Raw genomic sequence first — 25628 nt, forward strand, 5'->3', positions numbered from 1 at the left:
TAACCCTATATCATTCCTTTACACACAGTGAACCTGTATTATTAACTCCTTCTCTACAATCCCTGTACAACGACCCAGGAAAACCATTGGGTCGTGTTCATTTAGGCATACCGACAAAAGGACGGACAACAAAAACAAGTGTCTTATTGGGCAAATTCAGGTAGTGCCTTGCTGATTACCTACATCTCCTTCCATTCTGTGCCTAATGAACATGGCCCAAGTTAGAGCAACAAAGGGACAGCTGGACCTAATAAAGAGGGACAGAGGGAAATACCATATAGACTGAAGAGGATGAGATGACATAGCAGGCTGGTTCTCTAGCAGTGTGTCAACAGAGCCAGGAGAGCCCTGGCATTCCATAGCGGCAGGTCGCAGTGTTGCCATGACAAATGAGCGTTCTACGCAGTGGAGACAGGTCGGCTGAGTCGTGGCGGCGGCATTCTCCTTGCGGCGATAAGGGCGCTCTGCAAATATTTCCACTACTTGTATGTGTGTGGCAAGGGTCAGACAGGAAGAGAGGGAGTAAAAAAATTTTTAAAAAAGAAAGAAAGAAGAGAAATGGAGAGAAAGAGAAAAGAGGAGTCAGCAAAACTGCCACTGGGCATTCTCCACATCAACTTGGCACTCAGGGTCACTCCGAGGCGAGGGCCGTCACCTTGGCAACCGTCCAGTAGACACACACAGGCAAGCAGTGTGTAAAACGGGGTGAGCGTCACAAAACGAGAAGTTTATGTAGTGGGACAGCATCTTTATGTCACCAGCTGTTCCGTGCGCTCTGGCACACACACATTTCCTCTATGAGGGGTCATAAGTAGCGCATCTCATATTCTCTGACAGACAGGGAGCATGTCTACCATGTATTTTGTTTGTCATATGATAACTACAACCACAGAACATACAAATATATATACAGTATATATAATTGATGAAATAAACTAGATACTGTACAAAACACTAACTACAACTTCCTAATATTGGGTTGCACCAATCCCCTTTTGACCTCAGAACAGCCTCCACAAGGTGCCGAAAGCGTTCCACAGGGATACTGGCCCATGTTGATTCCAATGCTTCCCACAGTTGTGTCAAGTTGGCTGGATGTCCTTTGGGTGGTGGACCATTCTTGATACACACAGGAAACTGTTGAGCGGGAAAAACCCAGCAGTGTTTCAGTTCTTAAATCTTTTGTGTCTTGCCCATTCACCTCTTGAATGGCACACAAACAGTCCATGTCTCAATTGTCTCAAGGCTTAAAAATCCTTCTTTAACCTGTCTCCCCCCCTTCATTTACACTGATTGAAGTGGAATTAACAAGTGACATCAATAAGGGATAATAGCATTCACCTGGATTCACCTGGTCAGTCTGTCGTGGAAATAGCAGGTGTGCATGTTTTGTACACAGTGTATAAACACATTGATAGTCTTTAGATAAACTAGTGCTATAACTAGTAATATAACTAAATTAGTATTCAGTGAAAGGCTACATTAGAACTAATCACAAACGAATCCCAAAACTGAAAAAGGAAGTGTTTATCAACTGGCTTTTTATTGAGGGACATGCAACTGTTATGAAAAAAAAGGTCTATATACAACAGAGTTCAGACAGAAAAATGTTCAGTGGGACATTTACAAGCCAGAGAGCACCAGCATTAAACAAACTAGGGATCCTGCCGTAAATAATTGTGCGCCAGAACAGGACCTTGACCCCAGCCTTTCTTCAGCTCCTGGTTCCATATAGAAAATTCAAAAGATGAGTCTTTGGGCCTGGTAGGGCTACCTCTGTGGGAAGAGGAGAGGGAGGCTGGGTTGAGCTGATCTCAGCGAAGCAGGACCCTTCAGCTCCATTCCTCACAGTGGACTCAAAGGCACGGTCTTGTGTACTCCTGGGTGTGCTCAGTCATACACATACTTACACAGATGGGCCTGTCTGCTCAGTCCGACTCGCTGTTGTAGTCCTCTGCACCCCCTGGTGCCTCCTCCTCGCCCCCCTCCTCGTCGCTCTCCTTGTCCCAGTCCTTCATGGAGGCTCCCATCATGAAGTCGTCTCTCAGCACGCTCCAAGCTGGCTTCTCTTCTGCCTCCCTGCCAGTCTATACACAAACGAAATATATTCACTTTTTTTTTTTTTTTGACAAAGATGGTACTTATGATCCATAAATGATCTGTTTCTTATATCAAATATATTTCCGCTTCAGGTGTATGGTCAAACAGAGGAATAGACCACCACTATAACTCCCAACTCATCAGTCTGGTTTAAGGCACTGTATCTCAGTGCTTAAGGCGTCACTACAGCCTGAATCCAGGCTGTATCACAAACGGCCGTGATTGGGAATCCACACAATTGGCCCAGCGTCATCCAGGTTTGGCTAGTATAGGCCTTCATTGTAAATAATAATTTGTTCTTAACTGACTTACCTAGTTAAATGAAGGTTAAATATAAAAATAAATACAAAATCATAACAATAGTCTCCAAGAAAGTTTCACAACATCCCAAAGCCAACGGTGCCACCAAGTGGACATCAGGGGAAACTACAATTAAGACAACAGGACACTCTAGAGAGTATTTATTCAATTATATGCAATTAAATAAGCTGTTTTGATTATTACAATTATTACAGACCTGCCTTATACATTACGCAGTTTATTACGGTTAAAATCCCAAGTTTGTCAAAAGAAAAAAATCCTGTTTGTGCGTGGGAAAATTTTTCCAGACATAATAGATGGTAGTTTGGGGATTGACATCAATCTAAGCCTTTCAATCCCCAGTGCCAGCCCAGCAATAACACTGACACTCTAACCCTGAAGCTCAGAGGCCCTGTTAGTATATGAACATGTATGTCAACAGACTGTCCCTATGGTGCTGCTGTTATTATGGGAGCAGCAATTGTGTCTATATATTTATACAGATGCTGTGAGATGGATTTGGCCTATGTTCCCCTTTACGGCCATGTTCCCATTCAATACAGTGGATCTCTGCACCATAACTACCACCATATCAAACTACTTCAGTCAAGTACCCTCTTGCTTGAGAATCAGTCTATTAGATGCTATATCCAAGCTAAAATAGTTTTTTATTTAATTTATTCTTTATTTTACCAGGTGAATTGGGTTGCAAAGAGGGCTGACCCCATTTAGTCAACTGATCGATTGTTTGGTCGACCGATATTTCTTCAGTTGAGAAGTAGCAAAAAAACAAAACAATCATGGTGTACAAGACACCTGTGGACTGATCCACTGCGGAGGCTGTGGGGATGGCACAGTCCATGCTGCAACATTAATAAAAAATTATATTATCTTATAACAAATGCGCTTTCTCCCACGTTGGATAGTGAAACCACGACTAAAGGAAATCAATAAGAAGAGACTTGCTTGGGCCAAGAAACTCGAGCAATGGACATTAGACTGGTGGAAATCTGTCCGATGGTCTGATGAGTCCAAATCTGAGATGTTTGGTTCGAACGGCGGTGTCTTTGTGAGAAGCAGAGTAGGTGAACGGATGATCTCTGCATGTGTGGTTCCCACCATGAAGCATAGAGGTGGTGGTATGGGGGTGCTTTGCTGGTGACACCGTCAGTGATTTATTTAGAATTCAAAGCAAACTTAACCAGCATGGCTACCACAGCATTCTGCAGCAATATGCCACACCTGGTTTGCGCTTAGTGGGAATACAATTTATTTTTTAACAGGACAATGACCCAACACACCTCCAGGCTGTGTAAGGGCTATTTGACCAATAAGGAGAGTGATGGAGTGCAGCATCAGATGACCTGGCCTCCACAATCTCCCGACCCAATTGAAATGGTTTGGGATGAGTTGGACCGCAGAGTGAAGGAAAAGCAGCTAACAAGTGCTCAGCATATGTGGGAAAAGCATTTCAGGTGACGCTGGTTGAGAGAATGTGTGCAAAGCTGCCATCAAGGCAAAAGGTGGCTACTTTGAAGAATCTAAAATATATTTTGATTTGTTGGTTACTAAATGATTCCATATTTGTTATTTCATAGTTTGTCTTCACTATTATTCTACAATGTAGAAAACAGTAAAAATAAAGGAAAACCCTTGAATGAGAAGGTGTGTCCAAACTTTTGACTGTATGTAAATAAGGTTTTTCAGTTTTTTCTTTTAGATAAATTAGCGAAAATGTCTAAAAAAAAACTTTTCACTTAGTCATTATGGGGAATTGTGTGGAGATTGCTGAGAAAAACCATTGGATTTAATCCATTTTAGAATAAGGCTGTAACGTAACAAAATGTAGATAAAGTCAAGGGGTCTTCACAAAGGTACTGTAGGCCTATATTTCAATAAATACAGGCCATTCGGCAAGTATTCAGAACTCATTTTCCAGGTTACAGCTTGATTCGAAAATGTATCATTGTTTTTTTCACCCCAATATACAGTGCCTTGCGAAAGTATTCGGCCCCCTTGAACTTTGCGACCTTTTGCCACATTTCACGCTTCAAACATAAAGATATAAAACTGTATTTTTTTGTGAAGAATCAACAACAAGTGGGACACAATCATGAAGTGGAACGACATTTATTGGATATTTCAAACTTTTTTAACAAATCAAAAACTGAAAAATTGGGCGTGCAAAATTATTCAGCCCCTTTACTTTCAGTGCAGCAAACTCTCTCCAGAAGTTCAGTGAGGATCTCTGAATGATCCAATGTTGACCTAAATGACTAATGATGATAAATACAATCCACCTGTGTGTAATCAAGTCTCTGTATAAATGCACCTGCACTGTGATAGTCTCAGAGGTCCGTTAAAAGCGCAGAGAGCATCATGAAGAACAAGGAACACACCAGGCAGGTCCAAGATACTGTTGTGAAGAAGTTTAAAGCCGGATTTGGATACAAAAAGATTTCCCAAGCTTTAAACATCCCAAGGAGCACTGTGCAAGCGATAATATTGAAATGGAAGGAGTATCAGACCACTGCAAATCTACCAAGACCTGGCCGTCCCTCTAAACTTTCAGCTCATACAAGGAGAAGATTGATCAGAGATGCAGCCAAGAGGCCCATGATCACTCTGGATGAACTGCAGAGATCTACAGCTGAGGTGGGAGACTCTGTCCATAGGACAACAATCAGTCGTATATTGCACAAATCTGGCCTTTATGGAAGAGTGGCAAGAAGAAAGCCATTTATTAAAGATATCCATAAAAAGTGTCATTTAAAGTTTGCCACAAGCCACCTGGGAGACACACCAAACATGTGGAAGAAGGTGCTCTGGTCAGATGAAACCAAAATTGAACTTTTTGGCAACAATGCAAAACGTTATGTTTGGCGTAAAAGCAACACAGCTGAACACACCATCCCCACTGTCAAACATGGTGGTGGCAGCATCATGGTTTGGGCCTGCTTTTCTTCAGCAGGGACAGGGAAGATGGTTAAAATTGATGGGAAGATGGATGGAGCCAAATACAGGACCATTCTGGAAGAAAACCTGATGGAGTCTGCAAAAAACCTGAGACTGGGACGGAGATTTGTCTTCCAACAAGACAACGATCCAAAACATAAAGCAAAATCTACAATGGAATGGTTCAAAAATAAACATATCCAGGTGTTAGAATGGCCAAGTCAAAGTCCAGACCTGAATCCAATCGAGAATCTGTGGAAAGAACTGAAAACTGCTGTTCACAAATGCTCTCCATCCAACCTCACTGAGCTCGAGCTGTTTTGCAAGGAGGAATGGGAAAAAATGTCAGTCTCTCGATGTGCAAAACTGATAGAGACATACACCAAGCGACTTACAGCTGTAATCGCAGCAAAAGGTGGCGCTACAAAGTATTAACTTAAGGGGGCTGAATAATTTTGCACGCCCAATTTTTCAGTTTTTGATTTGTTAAAAAAGTTTGAAATATCCAATAAATGTCGTTCCACTTCATGATTGTGTCTCACTTGTTGTTGATTCTTCACAAAAAAATACAGTTTTATATCTTTATGTTTGAAGCCTGAAATGTGGCAAAAGGTCGCAAAGTTCAAGGGGTCCGAATACTTTCGCAAGGCACTGTATACACAGTACCCCATAATGACAAGGTAAACAGGTTTTTAGAAATGTTTGCTAGTAAAAAAATATATTACCTATTTTTTTAAAGTATTCAGATTCTTTATTCAGTCCTTTGTTGAAGCAGCCTCAAGTCCTCTTGGGTATGATGCTACAAGCTTGGCACACCTGTATTTGGGGAGTTTTTCCCATTCTTCTTGGCAGATCCTCTCAAGCTCTGTCAGATTGGATGGGGAGCATAGCTACACAGCTATTTTCAGGTCTTTCCGGAGATGTTCCATCGGGTTCAAGGCGGGCTCTGGCTGGGCCACTCAAGGACATTCAGAGACTTGTCCCGAAGCCAATCCTGCATTGTCTTGGCTGTGTGCTTAGGGTCGCTGTCCTGTTGGAAGGTGAACCTTCGACCCAGTCCGAGGTCCTGAGCGCTCTGGAGCAGGTTTTCATCAAGGCTCTCTCTGTACTTTGATCCATTCATCTTTCCCTTGATCCTGACTAGTCTCCCAGTCCCTGCCGCTGAAAAACATCCCCACAGCATGATGCTGCCACCACCAGCATCACCGTAGGCATGTTGCCAGGTTTCCTCCAGACGTGACGCTTCGCATTCAGGCCAAAGATAATCTTGTTTCTCATGGTCTGAGAGTACTTTAGGTGCCTTTTGACAAACTCCAAGCGGGCTGTCATGTGCCTTTTACTGAGGAGTGGCTTCCACCTGGCCACTCTACCATAAAGGCTTGATTGGTGGAGTGCTGTTCCCCCGATGGTTGTCCGACAGTCATCCTTTTGGAAGGTTCTCCCATCTCTATAGAGGAACTCTGGAGCTCTGTCAGAGTGACCATCGGGTTCCCTGACCAATCCCCCCGATTACTCAGTTTGGCTGGGCGGCCAGCTCTAGGAAGTCTTGGTGGTTCCAAACTTCTTCCTATTAAGAATGATGGAGGCCACTGTGTTGTTGAGGACCTTCAAAGCTGCAGACATTCTTTGGTACTCTTCCCTAGATCTATGCCTCGACACAATCTTGTCTCGGAGCTCTACAGACAATTCCTTTGACCACATTGCTTGGTTTTTGCACTGTCAACCTTATATAGACAGATGTGTGCCTTTCCAAATCATGTCTGATCAATAGAATTTAAAACAGGTGGACTCAAATCAAGTCGTAGAAACATCAAGGATGATCAACAGAAACAGAATGTACCGGAGTTCAGTTTTGAGTCTCATAGCAAAAGGTCTGAATACTTAAGTAAATAAGGTATTTTTTTTATTTTGTAGAAACTTGCAAAAAAATTCTAAAAACATGTTTTCGCCTTGTCAATATGGGGTAGTGTGTGTAGATTGATGAGGGAAAAAGTTAATTCAATCCATTTTAGAATAAGGCTGTAAAGTAAAATAATATAGGAAAGGGGAAGGGGCGTGAATACTTTCCAAATGCACTGTATATAGGCTACTGTATTAATCAATCATCTGTTTGTTCATGTCATCACACAGCATACGAGTCATTCACGATTTGAAATGCAATCATGCATTTTTAGTTTTAAAATAAAATAATAAAGCGACCCTTGAATAATTAACATAAACAATCAATAGGCCTAAAGCGTTCAATTTCGGAAATTGTACTCACAAATGAATGCGACTTTAGTCTTTGCTGTAATAATGGGTTAAAAAAATAATACAACCTTACAACAGACTCTGGTACGCTTATAATTGATTTAGTGTTGTTTACATTGTTCCAAATGGTCAGAAAAATGATATTGTAATCTAACAGCACCCATTTGGCACCAGTAAAATGCACGTAGCACTTCCTCTTTTTCTCGATCTCTGGTATTTTCCACAACTGGTTTTATTTCGCACATCTGACTTCACTCCAGAGCTGTAATTATGTTGCAGCTTCAGAAACACGGACAGCGCAATACCCACTGTTGATGTTCTGTGCTGGTCGCTGCAGCAGGGAGGAGAGAGACAACGGGTGCTTGTCACACAGTCACAGTCTTTAATAAAAATTATAACACAGTGCAGCAAGTCTGAGCCAGGCCCGGCAATCAAATCAATTGCCGTCGGACTCCCTCTAATCATTTGTGTGTCTTAATTATTTCATCAAACATGTTCGCTTAAAGCATCAGACAAGCTCAGTGCATATAATTGATTATATTAAAACACATAGAATGCGTCTATACTGGACTGAAAGAACAGACGACTCTTGGTCGGCCAAGATTTATATTAGTCGGGGACTGCCCTAGTTGCAATACAATTAATGGAAACAGAAAGGACACATTGACTCTTTAATGCTTATCTCGTATGGACCCCTGACCAATAGATGATTAAGAGCAACAAAAAAAAACGAAGACAGGTGTTTAAAGCAAAAAAATTATCCCATGACTGAAACATAAATCGATCTCAGCTCGATTGTCTGCGGGGCCAAGTTAATTTCCCCTTTCATGTAAAAACAAGTCATGACCATCATGCTTTTAGGAAAAGAGGATAATTTTCTATATGTACTAGACTGCAAGTTTGACCAATTCCAGTCACCTTGTTTAGGGGGTCCAGTGTCCTCCCCATGATAATTGACAAGCTCAGTTCTGGTGACTTTTTAAAAGGACATTCTACCCAAAACGAATGAAAATAAAATGATGCTGACCACATCCAAAATATAATTTCCACCTCAATAAATAAGCCCAATAACATACTAGTAAAAAATATTTTTATATTGGACCATGCATTGTCTACATCAGGGGTATTCAACTCTTACCCTATGAGGTCCAGACTGCTGTTTTTCTATTCTACCTGATAATTAATTGCACACACCTGGTGTCCCAGATCTAAAATCAGTCCTCGACTTGAGGGGAACAATGAAAAAAAGCTGTGGAACTGGCTTCGAGGTCCCAAGTTGAGCATGAAAGGTCTATATTATCAGCAATAAGCATTATCACCTGTAGCCCAACTGATGAGACATAGTGGATATAAATACATAGGCTGAAGCATGGGGGTTGTTTTTCTGCATTTGCCCCATTGGACACATCCTGATTGTTATTATTAATAATAATTAACTTAAAAAAATTATAATTTGGGCTTTCAAACGTGCTTTTCCCATAATTGCTGTGCATTGACTGTTTCAGCAATTGGCATTTTGAAACTATTTAACCATCAGCGTAATAAAAAATAAAAAAACGGATGGTTTATGTAATTTTATGAGGCATGTCTTAACTTGTTTCAAAGAAGTCTTACCAAAAGCAGACCCACTTCTTCATATGCCACTGAAAACAGCATTTCTCTCATGTTCTATTGGTTTTCAAATCAACTTTCTTTCATTATTAATTAGCCAAAGGAACAATCCTAGTCATATTAGCAACCCATGCAAGTTGATGCATGCTTTCTACATTTGTAACGGATATTTTCATCTCCGTCACATGAAACCGCTCTCATGTGCATTGAGAACTGTGTATTCCTGCTAATTGCATGTTGGTAGTGGTGTAAAGTATTTAAGGAAAAATACTTTAAAGTACTACTTAAATAGTTTTTATTTGTGGTGGTGGGGGGTGTCTGTACTTTACAATGTATATTTGACAACTTTAACTTCACTACATTCCTAAAGAAAAGAATGTACTTTTTACTGGTCCAATTCACAAATGTATCAAGAGAACATGCCTGGTCATCCCTACTGCCTCTGATCAGGCAGATTCACTAAACACAAATGCTTAGTTTGTAAATTAATTGTAGGTTGGAGTGTGCCCCTGGCTATCAGTAAAAAAATGTAAACAAGAAAATCTTGCCATCTGGTTTGTTTAATAAGGAATTTTAAATAATTCATAGTTTTACTTAAGTATATTTTAGCAATTACATTTACTTTTGATACTGAAGTAGATTTAAAACAAAATACTTTTAGACTTTTACTCATTTTTTATGAAGGCGTCTTTACTTTTGGGTTGGAACATTCGGAACATTTGCGCGAAGCCTACTGCTGTGTGCGCATTGCTTATAATGTAAAAAAATCATAGTTTATCGAAATCTTGTTGCTTTAAAAAAAAAAAATGGTGTAGTGGTTGTATGAATTTGGGATCTATCGTCCCACAACTGTCCCAGAATCTGTTTAAAATATTTATTTCTCACACAGAACGACAAGCTAACCAATAGATTAGGTTAACTTTATTACTATAGGGTATAGAAAATTGACATAGGCTAGTGATTTTAATGTTGGTTTACTTGTCTTGTTGGCTGAGAAAAAATAAATGTGGACAGTTCTTGGGGGGGGGGGGGGGCGACGACGACACATGACGACTTTAACCCCTGCCTGAAGACCAACTTCGGGAAAACAACATATCAATAGTGGGAGAGAGAGGGGGATGAAACTCACCGTCTGTCTCTCTGTCTTGATGACGACCTCGCTGCCCCCCTCTGTGCCCCGCAGCACGTTGATGAAGTCTTTCTTGGAGACAGAGGAGAGGAGCTTGGCCTTCTTCCTCTCCGAGCCGCCCGCCTCCTTCACCTTCTCATCCACTGTTTTCTGGTGCTTCCTCACAGCGTTGAACAGCTGTACTACTCCCCTGTGAAGAGAAGTACACACAAGACACTGTTTTTCTGGTAGAATTTCAAGCCAATTCACTTTAAGATTAATTGTAATATTTTGTGATGCTTATATTTAGCATAAATCATAATGGTATAAATTCATCCGGTAGGCACTATCATCATTAAGAGATATGCAGTGCCTTCAGAAAGTATTCATACCCCTTGAATTCCATTTTGTGTTACAGCCTGAATTCAAAATGGTTTAAAGTGCCCCCCCCTCACCCATCTACACACACAACCCCATAATAACAAAGTTAATTTTTTGTTGTTGAAATATTCGCTCATTTATTGCAAATGAAATACAAAAATAACTTATTTACATAAGTATTCACACCACTAAATCAATACATGTTATTATCACCATTGGCATTGATCACAGCTGTGAGCCTGTCTGTGTAAGTCTCTAAGAGCTTTGCACACATGAATTGTACAATATTTGCCCATTATACTTTTCTAAATTCTTCAAGCTCTGTCAAGGTGGTTGTTTATCATTGCTAGACAACCATTTCAGGTCTTGCCATAGATTTAAGCAGATTTAAAACAAAACTAACTCGGCCACTCAGGAACATTCACCGTCTTCTTGGTAAGCAACTTCAGAGTATATTTGGCCTTGTGTTTTAGGTTATTGTCCTGCTGAAAGGTGAATTTGTCTCCCAGTGTCTGGCAGAAAGGATTTTGCCTGTACTCATCTCCATTCTTGTTTATTTTTTAATCCTGAAAAACTCCCCAGTCCTTAACGATTACAAGCATACCCATAACATGATGCAGCCACCACTATGCTTGAAAATATGCTGCATGGTACTTAGTAATGTGTTGTATTGGATTTGTCCCAAACAAACACTTTGTATTCAGGACAAAAAGTGAATTGCTTTGCCACATTTTTTGCAGTATTACTTTAGTGTGTTGTTGCAAACAGGATGCATGTTTAGGAATATTTGTATTCTGTACAGGCTTCCTTCTTTTCACTCTGTCAATTAGGTTAGTATTGTGGGGGTAGCCACAACATTGTTGATCCATCCTCAGTTTTCTCCAATTAAAGCCATTAAACTCTAACTGTTTTAAAGTCACCATTGGCCTCATGGTGAAATCCCTGAACGGTTTCCTTCCTCTCTGGCAACTGAGTTAGGAAGGACACCTGTATCTTTGTAGCAACTTGGTGTATTGATACACCATCCAATAGGGATATTAAAAGTAATCTTCTGCCAAAAGGTGCCCTTCTTTGCGAGGCAATGGAAAACCTCCCTGGTCTCGGAGGTTGAATCTGTGTTTGAAATTCACTGGTCAACTGAGGGAGGTCATAGATAATTGTATGTGTGTGGTACAGAGATAAGGTAGTCATTCAAAAATTATGTTAAACACTATTATTGCACAGAGTGAGTCCTTGCAACTTATCGTGCGACTCGTTACGCACATTTTCCCTCCTAAACTTATTTTGGCTTGCCATAACAATGGGGTTGAATACAGTGCATTCGGAAAGTATTCAAACCCCTAGACTTTTTCCACGTTATGTTACAGCCTTATTTGAAAATAGATTCAATAAATACAAATTCCTCAATCTACACACAATACCCCATAACGACAAAGAAAAAACAGAAACCTTATTTAGATAAGTATTCAGACCTTTTGCTGAGACTCGAAATTGAGATGTTTCTACAAATTGATTGGAGTCCGCCTGTGGGAAATTCAATTGATTGGACATGATTTGGAAAGGCACACACCTGTCTATATAAGGTCCCACAGTTGACGGTGCATATCAGAGCAAAAACCAAGCAATGAGGTCAAAGGAATTGTCTGTAGAGCTCTGAGACAAGATTATGTTGAGGCACAGATCTGGGGAAGGGTACCAAAACATTTCTGCAACATTTAAGATCCCTAAAAACACAGTGGCCTCCATCAATCCTAAATGGAATACGTTTGGAACCACCAAGACTCTTCCTAGAGCTGGCTGCCCGGCCAAACAGCCTGCTTAGAGTTTGCCAACAGGCGCCTAAAGGATGAGAAACAAGATTCTTTGGTCAGATGAAACCAAGATTGAACTATTTGGCCTGAATGCCAAGCATCACGTCTGAAGGAAACCTCGCACCATCCCTACGGTGAAGCATTGGGCGGCAGCTAGCTTAGGGTTAGTGTTGGGCCAGTTCAGTTTCGGTTGAAAGGTTGCTAGATCGAATCCTTGAGCTGACAAAAAAAATGTTCTGCCCCTGAACAAGGGAGTTAACCCACTTTTCCTAGGCCGTCATTGTAAATAAGAATTTGTTCTTAACTGACTTGCCTAGTTAAATAAAGGTTAAATAGCGGCAGGGACTGGGAGACCACTCAGGATCTCAGACTGAGGCGAAGGCTCATCTTCCAACAAGACAAAGACCCTAAGCACACAGCCAAGACAACGCAGGAGTGGCTTCGGGACAAATCTCTGAATGTCCTTGAGTGGCCCAGCCAGAGCCCGACTTGAACCAGATCGAACATCTCTGGAGAGACTTCAAAATAGCTGTGCAGTGACGCTACCCAGCCAACCTGACAGAGTTTGAGAGGATCTGCAGTAAAGAATGCGAGAAACTCCCCAAATACAGGTGTGCCAAGCTTGTAGCGTTCTACCAAACACTCAAGGCTGTAATCACTGCCAAAGGTGCTTCAACAAAGTACTGAGTAAAGGGTCTGAATATGCATTTCTGCATTTTTTAAGAAAAATATACATTTACAAAAAATTCTAAACCTTGTTTTTGCATTGTCATTATGGGGTATTGTGTGTAGATTGGGGGGGGGACTATATTTAATACATTTTAGAATACGGCTGTAACGTAACAAAATGTGGAAAAAGTAAAGGTGTCTGAATACTTTCCGAATGCACTGTACTTATTGATTCAAGACATTTCAGCATTTCATTTTTTAAATTAATTTGTAGAGACCAAAAATCTCAATGCAATCAATTTGAAATTCAGGCTTTAAATTTGGAAAAAGTAAAGGAATGTGAATACTTTCTGAAGGCACTGTAGGTTTGTAAGCAGCACACAAGTGTGTATGTACCTGGTAGCAACTCTCTGCAGGTTCCTCTCATTCTCTCGGTCTTTTACTAAGTCTGGTTTCTCTCGACACATCATCTCCCATGCTCGCTTTTTATCAGTCTGTCAGCCAGGAAAAAAGTTATTATGCACGCACATACAGGCAAGCTGTACTGAATAAATGTATAGGGTGCAAGTCAACTCCAGCTGAATTGATCTTAGGCCATTTCTGTTATCAGGCAATCATCTATCTGATTTCAATAACCAGCATCAGTTTAAGACCGGTTTTCATTAAAGCAAGAAATTGACATACAGGTAGTTACATCCAAAAACAAACAAGTAGGACTATGCACACAAACATTTACAGACATGAAAAAACACACAGTACCTGTTTCTTCCTCTCCAGATTCTCCTTCTTCTCCTTCTCCTTCATTTTGTCCAGCTGTTTGTTCTTCAGCAGGATGCTGGGTTTGCGCTCCGGTGTCTTCTTCTGCAGAATCTTGGCCATGGCCTCCGCCCATCCAGCATTGGGGTTGGTGTCTACATCATCTACTTCCCTGTTGCCTTCACCCTCTTCTTTCTCCCCTTCACTCTCTCCATCCTCCTCTTCACTTCCTTCAACCTCTGATCCCTCTCCATCGCTCCCTCTGTCAGAATCATCACTCTCAGCGCTGTGGTCCTCCTGGGGCTCTTCTGATGTGTGAAAACAAGGCATTTATCATATTGTCTTATACAAATAATAGCTAGGCCTAATCGGTTGCAAATTCAAAACAATTTAGCTCTGCCACTTCATATCTAGCTTAACCTAATAGACATTTAACACCCTCTAATATTATCATTATTCATGCTTCTCTGTAAAACACTAGCTACAATCTATTGATTCATGAACTATTAACTATATTAACTATTGATTCGATCAAATGTGTGGCTTACACAGACAGCTTTCTAGCCAATTATCTAAATTAGCTCCATATGCTAGCCAAGTTACATCGCATTGTCTAGCTAACGTTAATGCCATTTGCCGTTTCAAATGCAGAGTGAAGACGAATGAAAGCAAGTACTGTAGCTAGCTAGTTAGTTGATCTGCCTACTTAACTTCATAGGGTTTAATGTAAATGTAACTTTTTAGATACCTAACGCTAGCCAACTATGCCTAACGTGCAGCCAGCCATATATTATCTGATCATGCTAGTGCCAATGCTATAGCTAGCCTAGCTACCAGCTTGGGTCTGGGAGAGACAAACGATACAAGGTTAATCATCTCGCTAGCTGGCTACTTCTTTTGAACAATTCTAAGAAAAATAATTCGTGTACCTAATATCCCTGCTGAGTTCTCCACATGTGCCTTTTCCACAGATGCCATTATTGTGCAGCACTGAAACTACTCCGTGAATAAAGTTCCGTTCCGTGTAAAAAGTTCCCACTTGACTTGACCTTAGTCCAAAGGCCGGCAGATGGCGATATTGAGCCGTTTTCTCTTACCGCCCAAAGGGAACACATGCAGCCAGCTATACACTTGTATCCTTAGTGGACCGGTTCATACATAAAACATTCTCCATTCCGGCTACAAAGGCGTCGATTTTCCTCCTTACCTACATTTTATGGATAAAAAGCTGTGAAAGCTGGTAAAATATACATACTTTCTTTATGAAACACCATTTCCACCACCTTGCTAGTGGCTAATGATTAGGAATGCTAGATCCGGATGTTGCGAATCACGTTCACCCATTCCGGTTGCAGCAGTCTGTTTACCCCTGGCTGAACGAGGGGTGAAACATCAGGAAGTAGCATTAGCCACTCTAGCATGGTGGTGGAAAATGGTGTTTCATAAAGAAAGTATGCAGCCTGAATGGAGAATGTTTTATGTACGAACCAGTCCACAAGGGATATTAGTGTATAGCATACTTCAATATCGCCATCTGCCGACCTTTAGGGTAACTTGACTGAAAATGATTATGGGTTGACTTGACTGACTCCGTGATATTTTTAGCTACACAAAAAGAACTGCCTGCATGCCACCCTGAGGGTCCTTTACTGTTCCAAACACACACACAAAATTTTGTCAAGTATATTGCACAATCCAGATGTGCACAGCTCTTTGGGATTTACTCAAAAAGACTTACAGCTTTAATCACTGATTAAGGTGTTTATAACATGTTTTGACTCGGGGTGCATATTTATCCAATCAATATGTATTATTGTTTTATCTTTTTATGAATTTTTATGTTAGAATAATTTTTCCACTTTAAAATGTTTCTGCTTGGAATATTTTGTGTAGATCATGAAAAAAATCTAAATTAATTCAATTTGAATCCACTTTGTAACACAATGAAATGTGAAAGTCCAAGTCCATACCTATAGGCACTGTAGGTTAATAACGTAAACATATATTATGTTTTGTACTTTCTTAAACCGGTGGACTGTGAATATGTGAGAAAATGTATAGACGACTATAACCACAGACGTTGTTTGGTTCAGATTTGGTCCGGTCTGGACCGGCCCTGATTTGGCCCAAACATAGACTTGCCTAGGGTTGGTTCCGATTTGGTCCTGCCTGACAGAATTGGGTCTTGTTAAGGGCTGGAGCACATTAAAAAAATACCCAAAGTGTATTTACATGGTGGTCATTTAGCAGACGCTTTTATTGAGAGCAATTTACAGTCAGTAAATTGGATCCAGGTGCATCTGTCGTCACTGTCACAGCTGCAACCTAACTTTTTAACATTACTGAATGAGTAGTTATTGTACATCGACTGTGAATTTAACTATGAACATTGAACTATGATTACTGCTCCATTGTTACTGATATTGTGTGCCACTGGTGTGCTGTTTATTGGCGTGAGTGTCATTTACCATTTGTGTTCACATGCCCTTACCTGAGGTCCTCCTGTGTGTTTCAGTCTCTAAGCAATGATGCCACCGCTGCTGATTCCTTGCCTCTCAACCAGAGAAATACCTGGCTGACTACAGTGGAGCTGCAGGCCAATGATGTCACCAGGCGACGTTCCCACAGCTGAGCAGAGGATCCAATATGACAAACCATGCAGGAGATCACCAATGGTGCAGTAAGTAGTACAGCACTTTGGTTAAATACAAAGATGAAATGTTATATTCTACTCTCTACATTTTGATTGACAATGGTGCTTGTGTGCACCTTAAACATTTTATGAGCTTTGATGAGAAGCATAACCATATGGATTTAGAAGTATAACACAGAAACTATTGATAATGCTATCTATAAATCTAACATACTCTTTTCTGAAAGTTATTTTAAAACTGTTATTGGTCCCTTTCCTACAGAAAATAATCCAACTGGTAACTCTGAATTGGACTACTGGTTTCTGTCAAAACACCCACACTGTGATGAAAGTGACCTTGTGAAAATCCTAGATATGGAACAGCTTGGATATCATCAGTCTTTGGGCAAGTCATGATGAGGTTAAATCTCTCGCTCCTTCCCTCTGTCTCTCCTGGCCTCTTTTCTGTCACTTCTCCTCTCCTCGTATCTCCTCTACAGCACGTGGATATTGCGGCCTTCTTGATCAAGTTCTAATGAAGTGGTCAGTATTCTCTGATGATTCTCAACTCAACACAAGCAAGAGAGCTCTCCTATGTTTTTTTTGCTCATAATGGTAGATGTGGATGTATTTATTCAGTATCTTTCTAGTTGCACAACTAAGTGTCTGATTTACAATGACATAGTCTGCTCACTACAATTCTCATCCCAATATATTTTGACATGCATCCCTTATCACCCAGTAACTCCTCTTCCTCCTTCAGGCCGATGATATCTGCATCCATGTTGATAGACACTACGCCCCAGACGCAGAGACTGGAGGACACAACAGCCATTATTTAATATCTGCTCATAATTACTGAACCAAAATATAAACGCAACATGTTTAGTGTTGGTCCTATGTTTCATGAGCTCAATGAAAAGATCCCAGAAATGGTTTACATCCTTGTTAGTGAGCATTTCTGATCATCCATCCACTTGACAGGTGTGGCATATCAAGAAGCTGATTTAAAAAAGCAGTATCATTACACAGGTGCACCATGTGCTGGGGACAATAAAAGGCCACTCTAAAATGTGCAGTTAGTGCCACACAACACAATGGCATATATGTCCCAAATTTTGAGATATTGTGCAATTGGCATGCTGACTGCAGGAATGTCCACCAGTTGTTGCCAGATAATTTACTCTTAATTTCTCTGCCATAAGGCATCTCCAACGACCTTTTAGAGAATTTGGCAGTACGTCCAACCGGCCTCACAACCGCAGAGCACGTGTAACCACGCCAGCCCAGGACCTCCACATCTGGCTTATTCACCTGCGGGATCGTTTGAGACCAGCCACGCGAACAGGTGATGAAATTGAGAAGTATTTCTGTCTGTAATGTAGCCATTTTGTGGAGAAAGCTCATTCTGATTGGTTGGGCCTGGCTCCGCAGTGGGTGACCCATCCATGGCTACGCCCAGTCATGTGAAATCCAAAGATTAGGGCCTAATGAATTTCCTTATATGAACTGTTACTCAGTAAAATCATAGAAATTGTTGCATGTTGGGCTAATCATTTTGTTCAGTATAGTTATCAGTTATTACCAGGAGCACAACTTTGGAATTATTATTATGACATTTTTTTCCCCGAATAAACACTCCAAACAGCCTACCCGACCGCTCTGAGGGGTCTCCATGGTCCTAAAGCACAACGTTGCCTCGTTTTGTATCACAATCCAATGAGAAAACTGGGGGGGACAAAAATGCAACTTCCGACTGTCCCCCCCCGTCCCCAGTGAAAGTTGCACCCCTGGTTATTAGCTGTGGAATTTTCCTTCTATACAGTATTATGATATGATTGCTTTGTAACTCTGCGACCAATCTCTAATCACATCCTGTAGTCATATAAAGTGGAGTTCCTCCTCCACCAATAGCTCAGGGTTGCAATGTTAAACGTTGAACTCCACCCTCTTATAAACTGAGGTGAACTGATAGACAGTGGACCAGCAGCAGTCGGTATGTAACCCGACACCACTGGAAGTCTTCATAGCATTTGTCTAGAACAAATGAAAACATTATTGAACTATTTACAGATTACATATATAAAATAATAAAGATAAATAGGAATATATTAGCATATACAATGGATTTATGTATTTAAACATTTTTACAAATCAATGAAACATTTAAAACTGAAATGTCTTTAGTCAATAAGTATTCAAATCCTTTGTTATGGCAAGTCTAGAGTTCAGGAGTAAACATTTGCTTAACAAGTCACATAATACATTGCATGGACTCACTCTATGTGCAATAATAGTGATTAACATGATTTTTTTATGATTACCTCATCTCTGTACTCCACACATACAATTATCTGTAAGGTCCATCAGTCGAGCAGTGAATTTCCAACACAGATTTAATCACAAACACCTCATAAAGAAGGGCACCTATTGGTAGATAAAAAAATTAAAAGCAGACAATGAATATCCCTTTGAGCATGGTGAAATTAATTACACATTTGATGGTGTATCAATACACCCAGTCACTACAAAGATACAGGCGTCCTTCCTAACTCAGTTGACGGAGAGGAAGGGAGCCACTCAGGGATTTCACCATGAGGGCAACATTGACTTCATAACACTTACATTGTTTAATAGCTGTGATAGGAGAAACTAAAGATTACATTGTAACATTGTACATCTCCACAATAGTAACCTAATTAACAGAGTGAAAAGAAGAAAGCCAGTACAATATGTAAATATTCCAAAACATGCATTTGCAACAAGGCACTAAAGTAATACTGCAAAAAATGTGACAAAGCAATTCACTTTTTGTCCTGAATACAAAGATATGTTTGGGGAAAATCCAGTATAACTCATTACTGAGTACCACTCTCCATATTTTCAAGCATGGTGGTGGCTGCATCAAGTTATGGGTATGCTTGTAATCGTTAAGGACTGGGGAGTTTTTCAGGATAAAACATTTATGGAATGCTGCAAAATCCTAGAGGAAAACCTGTTTCAGTCTGCTGTCCCACAGACACTGGGAGATTAATTCGCCTTTCAGCAGGACAGTAACCTAAAACACAAGACCAAATCTACAGTGGAGTTGCTTACCAAGAAGACAGTGAATGTTCCTGAGTGGCCGAGATACAGTTTGACTTAAATTTGCTTGAAAATCTATGGAAAGGCTTGAAAATGGTTGTCTATCAATGATCAACAACCAATTTGACCAAGATTGCAGAAATTGGAAAATAATAATTGGAGAACATTATACAATCTAGGTGTGCAAAGCTCTTAGAGACTTACTCAGAAAGACTAACAGCTGTAATAACTGCCAAAGGGGATTCTAACATGTATTCAGTGGTGTGAATACTTATTTATGTATTTCATTTTCAATACATTTCTAAAAATTAAAAAATATATATTTTCACTTTGTCATTATGGGGTATTGTGTGTAGATGGGTTAACAAACGCAATCTATTTAATCCATTTTGAATTCAGGCTGTAACATAACAAAATGTGGAATAAGTCAAGAGTTATGAATACTTTTTGAAGGCACTGAAGTTTACATCAGGATGCACAACCATTTTGAATTTGTGTACATTTTGTTATACAAGGCAACTTTACTGATTAATTGTGACACAGCTCAAATAATTAACAGGCAAATCATAACTGCAAAGCTTTTTCAGAAACTTTTTTCATCATTCATTTTGTAACAATTCCTATGAATTGTTGTGATTGCATTGTGTTGAATAGAAAATATACAACTGCTAGGTCTCCTGAGGTGCCCATGTCAAGCTAGCTCGTGCACATTTGATTTAGTCCTCGTTAATTTACTTGCATACAACTCCTTCAATTTTTTAAGTGGTTGTGGTCACTGTGGTACAGATTTACCTTCCTCAAACTTGTCTCAGCCACGCAGATCCATGTCCCTGGCAACACTGGCAGAATGCCCAAAAGCTTCCCGCACTCATGCTTGTGATATATATATTTCTCATTGCTTGCATGTATGCATAAATAAGACCTTATAGATGCTCGGGCTCATGCTATTCATGTATTAGTGCACAGGCAGAGTAGTCCCAGTAAAATCGAAACTAGCAAGATGGCGGCAGCCACGAATTGGTATATGCAACCGTGAGTAGATTGCGTTTTAAACAACAATCGGGCATCTTGGAGAGACTGTCTCTAGTTATTATTATTGGTTCTTTCAGGACAACTGGGAACTCAATTCATGATTACGGTGATCTTCAGGTCGGAAAGTCAGAGCTATAGAATGATGCCAGAGTTTCCGACATAGAATTCTGAGTTGGATGACCTTTCAAAAGATATTTCCCAGTCTGAGTATTATTTTCAGTTACCACTTGTCTTTGAAGGCACTGAAGTTGGAAGTCTGAGATTTCAAAGTTCCCAGTTCTTTGGACCGCAGCAAGAAGCTCCGTATGTGCAACCCCGAATTTACAACCACAAACCATTTTGGCACATGTTATATGTTACAAAACGCAGAGTGTGCAAATGTAACCTTTATTTAACTAGGCAAGTCAGTTAAGAATAAATTCTTATTTACAATGATGGCGTAGCCCGACCAAACCCGGACGACGCTGGGCAAATTGTGCACTGCACTATGAAACTTCCCATCACAGCCAGGATTCTAACCAGGGACTGGACTGACACAACTTGCAGCTAAAAATGACTGTTTCTAGTTATTATTATTGGTTCTTTCAGGACAACTGGGAACTCTGTAAAAAAAAAGCTCAATTCATGATTACGGTGATCTTCAGGTCGGAAAGTCAGAGCTATAGAATGATGCCAGAGTTTCCGACATAGAATTCTGAGTTGGATGACCTTTCAAAAGATATTTCCCAGTCTGAGTATTATTTTCAGTTACCACTTGTCTTTGAAGGCACTGAAGTTGGAAGTCTGAGATTTCAAAGTTCCCAGTTCTTTGGACCGCAGCAAGAAGCTCCGTATGTGCAACCCCGAATTTACAACCACAAACCATTTTGGCACATGTTATATGTTACAAAACGCAGAGTGTGCAAATGTAACCTTTATTTAACTAGGCAAGTCAGTTAAGAATAAATTCTTATTTACAATGATGGCGTAGCCCGACCAAACCCGGACGACGCTGGGCAAATTGTGCACTGCACTATGAAACTTCCCATCACAGCCAGGATTCTAACCAGGGACTGGACTGACACAACTTGCAGCTAAAAATGCATTGGCTTCGACCACTGCGCCACGCTGGAGCCCTTAGACATGGGCAAATGTAATTTTTATTCACAGAAGAAGATTCACCAGTCCAAAGTTTAGTGATTGTGTTGCATTTATCCTCAAATTGAGTTGCATGCTTGCAAATCGTATTCAATGTATTCATATGTCAAGTTACAACTTTGGAACCATTCTTACATTGTGTTGGTAAGGTTAGGGATACTCACACACATTGTTTTCAACCTGTATATTTGACACACTACGACATACATGATTACATTGTGCATGTTCATTTATACAGTAATTACTATTCGATCTGTCCTCATCTGGGATTTGAACTCTTGATTCACGGTACTTTGGTCTTCCTGCTATGCCATCTTCCTGCTATATCCGTGTCATGTATCAATTAATCTGACTATTCTCTAATCATTGATTTTATTTACTTATTTCTGTACAGTTGTCTTACGTTGGTGGGGCATATTAACCTGCTTTAATCCTACTCCAGTGAACAGAACAACTATCCCAAAATGGAAATATCAGACACGAATAACAAATAACAAGAAAACAATTAACAGAATCGATCTGCAATGCTTCTGGGTTTTTCACACTCAACAGTTTCCCATGTGTATCAAGAATGGTCCACCACTCAAAAGGACATCCAGCCAACTTGACACAACTTTGGCAAGCATTGGAGTCAACATGAGTGTAACGATCGTCGTCTGAGGAGGAGTAGGAAATATCGGACCAATGCGCAGCACGTGTTCATGATGTTTATTTGCCTGAACACTGAAATACAAAATAACAACGTGCATAAACGAAAGAGTCCCGTGTGGAACTGACACGGAAAAATAATCACCCACAAAACACAGGTGGGAAAAGGCTATCTAAGTATGATTCTCAATCAGAAACAACGAACGACACCTGCTTCTGATTGAGAACCATACCAGGCCAAACACATAACCACAACATAGAAAAAGGAACATAAACTACCCACCCCAACTCACGCCCTGACCATACTAAAACAAAGACATAACAAGAGAACTAAGGTCAGAACGTGACAATGAGAATGCGTTTGGCACCTTGTAGAGTCCATGCAGGGACAAATTGAGGCTGTCCTGAGGGTGAAAGAGGGGGGTGGGGGCGTTTCATATTTTTAGGCTTGATCAAGTTGTTTACAATGAGAGTAAAATAACTTAGCTTCTGATTTTAACTAGTAACACCAGCCCCAACGGTACAACAAGAGAAGGGAGGACCATCCTAAAAATAGTGAAACATAAAAACATTGCTATTATTTTTTACATAAAACTATACTATATTCATGTCTCCAAATAACTGATTAAAACACATTGTTTTGCAATGAAGTATGTGGACAACTGCTCATCGAACATCTCATTCCAAAATCATTGGCATTAATGTGGAGTTGGCTCCCCCTTTGCTGCTGTGACAGCCTCCACTCTTCTGGGAAGGGTTTTTATTTTAATTTGATTTATTTCACCTTTATTTAATAATTGAAACTAGGGGGCACTATTTTCATTTTTGGAAAAATAACGTTCCCAAAGTAAATGGGATATTTTGTCCAGACAAGATGCTAGAATATGCATATAATTGACAGCTTAGGATAGAAAACACTCTAAAGTTTCCAAAACTGTAAAAATATTGTCTGTGAGTATAACAGAACTGATATTGCAGGCGAAAGCCTGAGAGAAATCCAATCAGGAAAAGACTGTTATTTAGAAAGCTCTGCGTTCCTATGCATCCCTATTGAGCAGTGAATGAGAAATCAACCAGATTCCTTTTTCTATGGCTTCCCTAATGTGTCTAGTGTCACAATACATAGTTTCAGGCTTTTATTTTGAAAAATGAGCCTGAACGTCAACATTGCGTCAGTGGTCAGCTGGAGTCTCTCAGAGTGTTTTGTGCATAAGGGACAAATGCGGCCATTGTTTCTCTCTTTCCTACTAAGAAGACACCTGTCCCGGTTGATATATTATCGAATAGGTATTTGAAAAACACCTTGAGGGTTAATTATAAACAACGTTTGCCATGTTTCTGTCGATATTATGGAGCTAATTTGGAATATTTTTTGGAGTTGTCTTGACCGCAATTTCCGGTCGAATTCTCTGCCAAACGTCAAGAACTAATGGAGTTATTTCAGCTACAAAATAATATTTTTGGAAAAAAGGAACATTTGCTATCTAACTGGGAGTCTTGTGAGTGAAAACATCCGAAGCTCATCAAAGGTAAACGATTTAATTTGATTGCTTTTCTGATTTTCGTGACCAGGTTGCCAGCTGCTAGCTAGGCATAATGCTATGCTAGGCTATCGATAAACTTACACAAATGCTTGTCTTGCTTTGGTTGTAAAGCATGTTTTCAAAATCTGAGATGACAGGGTGATTAACAAAAGGCTAAGCTGTGTTTCAATATATTTCACTTGTGATTTCATGAATATTAATATTTTCTAGTAATATTTATGTCCGTTGCGTTATGCTAATTACTGTCAGTTGATGACAACGCTCCCGGATCCGGGATGGGTAGTTACAAGATTAACCAGGTAGGCCAGTTGAGAACAAGTTCTCATTTACAGCTGCGACCTGGCCAAGATAAGCAAAGCAGTGCGACAAAAACAACAACACGGAGTTACACATAAACAAAGTACAGTCCAATAACACAAAAGAAAATAAAAATAGACAAAGCTATGGACAGTGTGTGCAAATGTAGAAGAGTAGGGAGGTAGGCAACAAATAGGCCCTAGAGGTCGAAAATAATTACAATTTAGCATTAATACTGGAGTGATAGATGTGCAGATGATGATGTGCAAGTAGAGCTACTGGGGTGCAAAAGAGCAAGGGGGTAAGTAATAATATGGGGGATGAGGTAGTCGCATGGGCTATTTACAGATTGGCTGTGTACAGGTACAATGATTGGTAAGCTGCTCAAACAGCTGATGTTTAAAGTTAGAGAGGGAGATATAAGACTCCAGCTTCAGAGATTTTTGCAATTTGTTCCAGTCATTGGCAGCAGAGAACTGGAAGGAAAGGCGGCCAAAGGAAGTGTTGGCTTTGGGGATGACCAGTGCAATATACCTGCTGGAGCGCGTGTTACGGGTGGGTGTTGCTATGGTGACCAGTGAGCTGAGATAAGGCGGGGCTTTACCTAGCAAAGATGACCAGGAGCCAGTGGGTTTGGCGACAGATATGTAGCGAGGACCAGCCAACGAGCGCATACAGGTCGCAGTGGTGGGTATTTATATGGGGCTTTGGTGATAAAACGGATGGCACTGTGATAGACTACATCCAGTTTGCTGAGTAGAGTGTTGGGGGCTATTTTGTAGATGGCATCGCCGAAGTCAAGGATCGGTAGGATAGTTAGTTTTATGAGGGTATGTTTGGCGGCATGAGTGAAGGAGGCTTTGTTGTGAAATAGGAAGCCGATTCTAGATGTAATTTTGGATTGGAGATGCTTAATGTGAGTCTAGAAGGATAGTTTACAGTCTAACCAGACACCTAGGTATTTGTAGTTGTCCACATATTCTGGGTCAGAACCGTCCAGAGAAGTGATGCTAGTCAGGCGGGAGGGTGCGGGCAGCAATCGGTTGAAGAGCATGCACTTAGTTTTACTAGCATTTAAAAGCAGTTGGAGGCCACTGAAGGAGTGTTGTATGGCTTTGAAGCTCGTTTGGAGATTTGTTATAACAGTGTCCAAAGAAGGGCCAGATGTATACAGAATGGTGGCGTCTGCTTAGAGGTGGATCAGAGAATCACCTGCAGCAAGAGCGACATCATTGATATATACAGAGAAAAGGCCCTGAGAATTGAACTCTGTGGCACCCCCATAGAGACTGCCAGAGGTCCGGACAACAGGC

General features: G+C 40.4%; 1 protein-coding gene across 2 annotated transcripts; it reads right to left on the minus strand.

The window, feature by feature from the left end:
- Positions 1 to 1521: 1521 nt before the first annotated feature.
- Positions 1522 to 14937, minus strand: LOC139381139 (RRP15-like protein). Of its 2 annotated transcripts, XM_071124484.1 has the most exons (6): positions 14871 to 14937; positions 13945 to 14249; positions 13582 to 13679; positions 10346 to 10535; positions 1911 to 2087; positions 1522 to 1776 (listed from the first exon to the last, which is right to left on the minus strand). In XM_071124484.1, exons 1-5 carry the CDS (start codon positions 14917 to 14919, stop codon positions 1929 to 1931), a joined length of 801 nt encoding a protein of 266 aa, XP_070980585.1. In that variant the 5' UTR covers positions 14920 to 14937; the 3' UTR covers positions 1522 to 1776; positions 1911 to 1928. The 2 variants fall into 2 exon arrangements, with proteins under 2 accessions (XP_070980585.1, XP_070980575.1); XM_071124474.1 differs by having other exon boundaries at positions 1524 to 2087; positions 14871 to 14934.
- Between the last annotated feature and the right edge of the window lie 10691 nt (positions 14938 to 25628).

This window comes from Oncorhynchus clarkii, chromosome 2 (genome assembly GCF_045791955.1).
Source record: "Oncorhynchus clarkii lewisi isolate Uvic-CL-2024 chromosome 2, UVic_Ocla_1.0, whole genome shotgun sequence".
NCBI classification, from domain to species: Eukaryota; Metazoa; Chordata; class Actinopteri; order Salmoniformes; family Salmonidae; genus Oncorhynchus; species Oncorhynchus clarkii.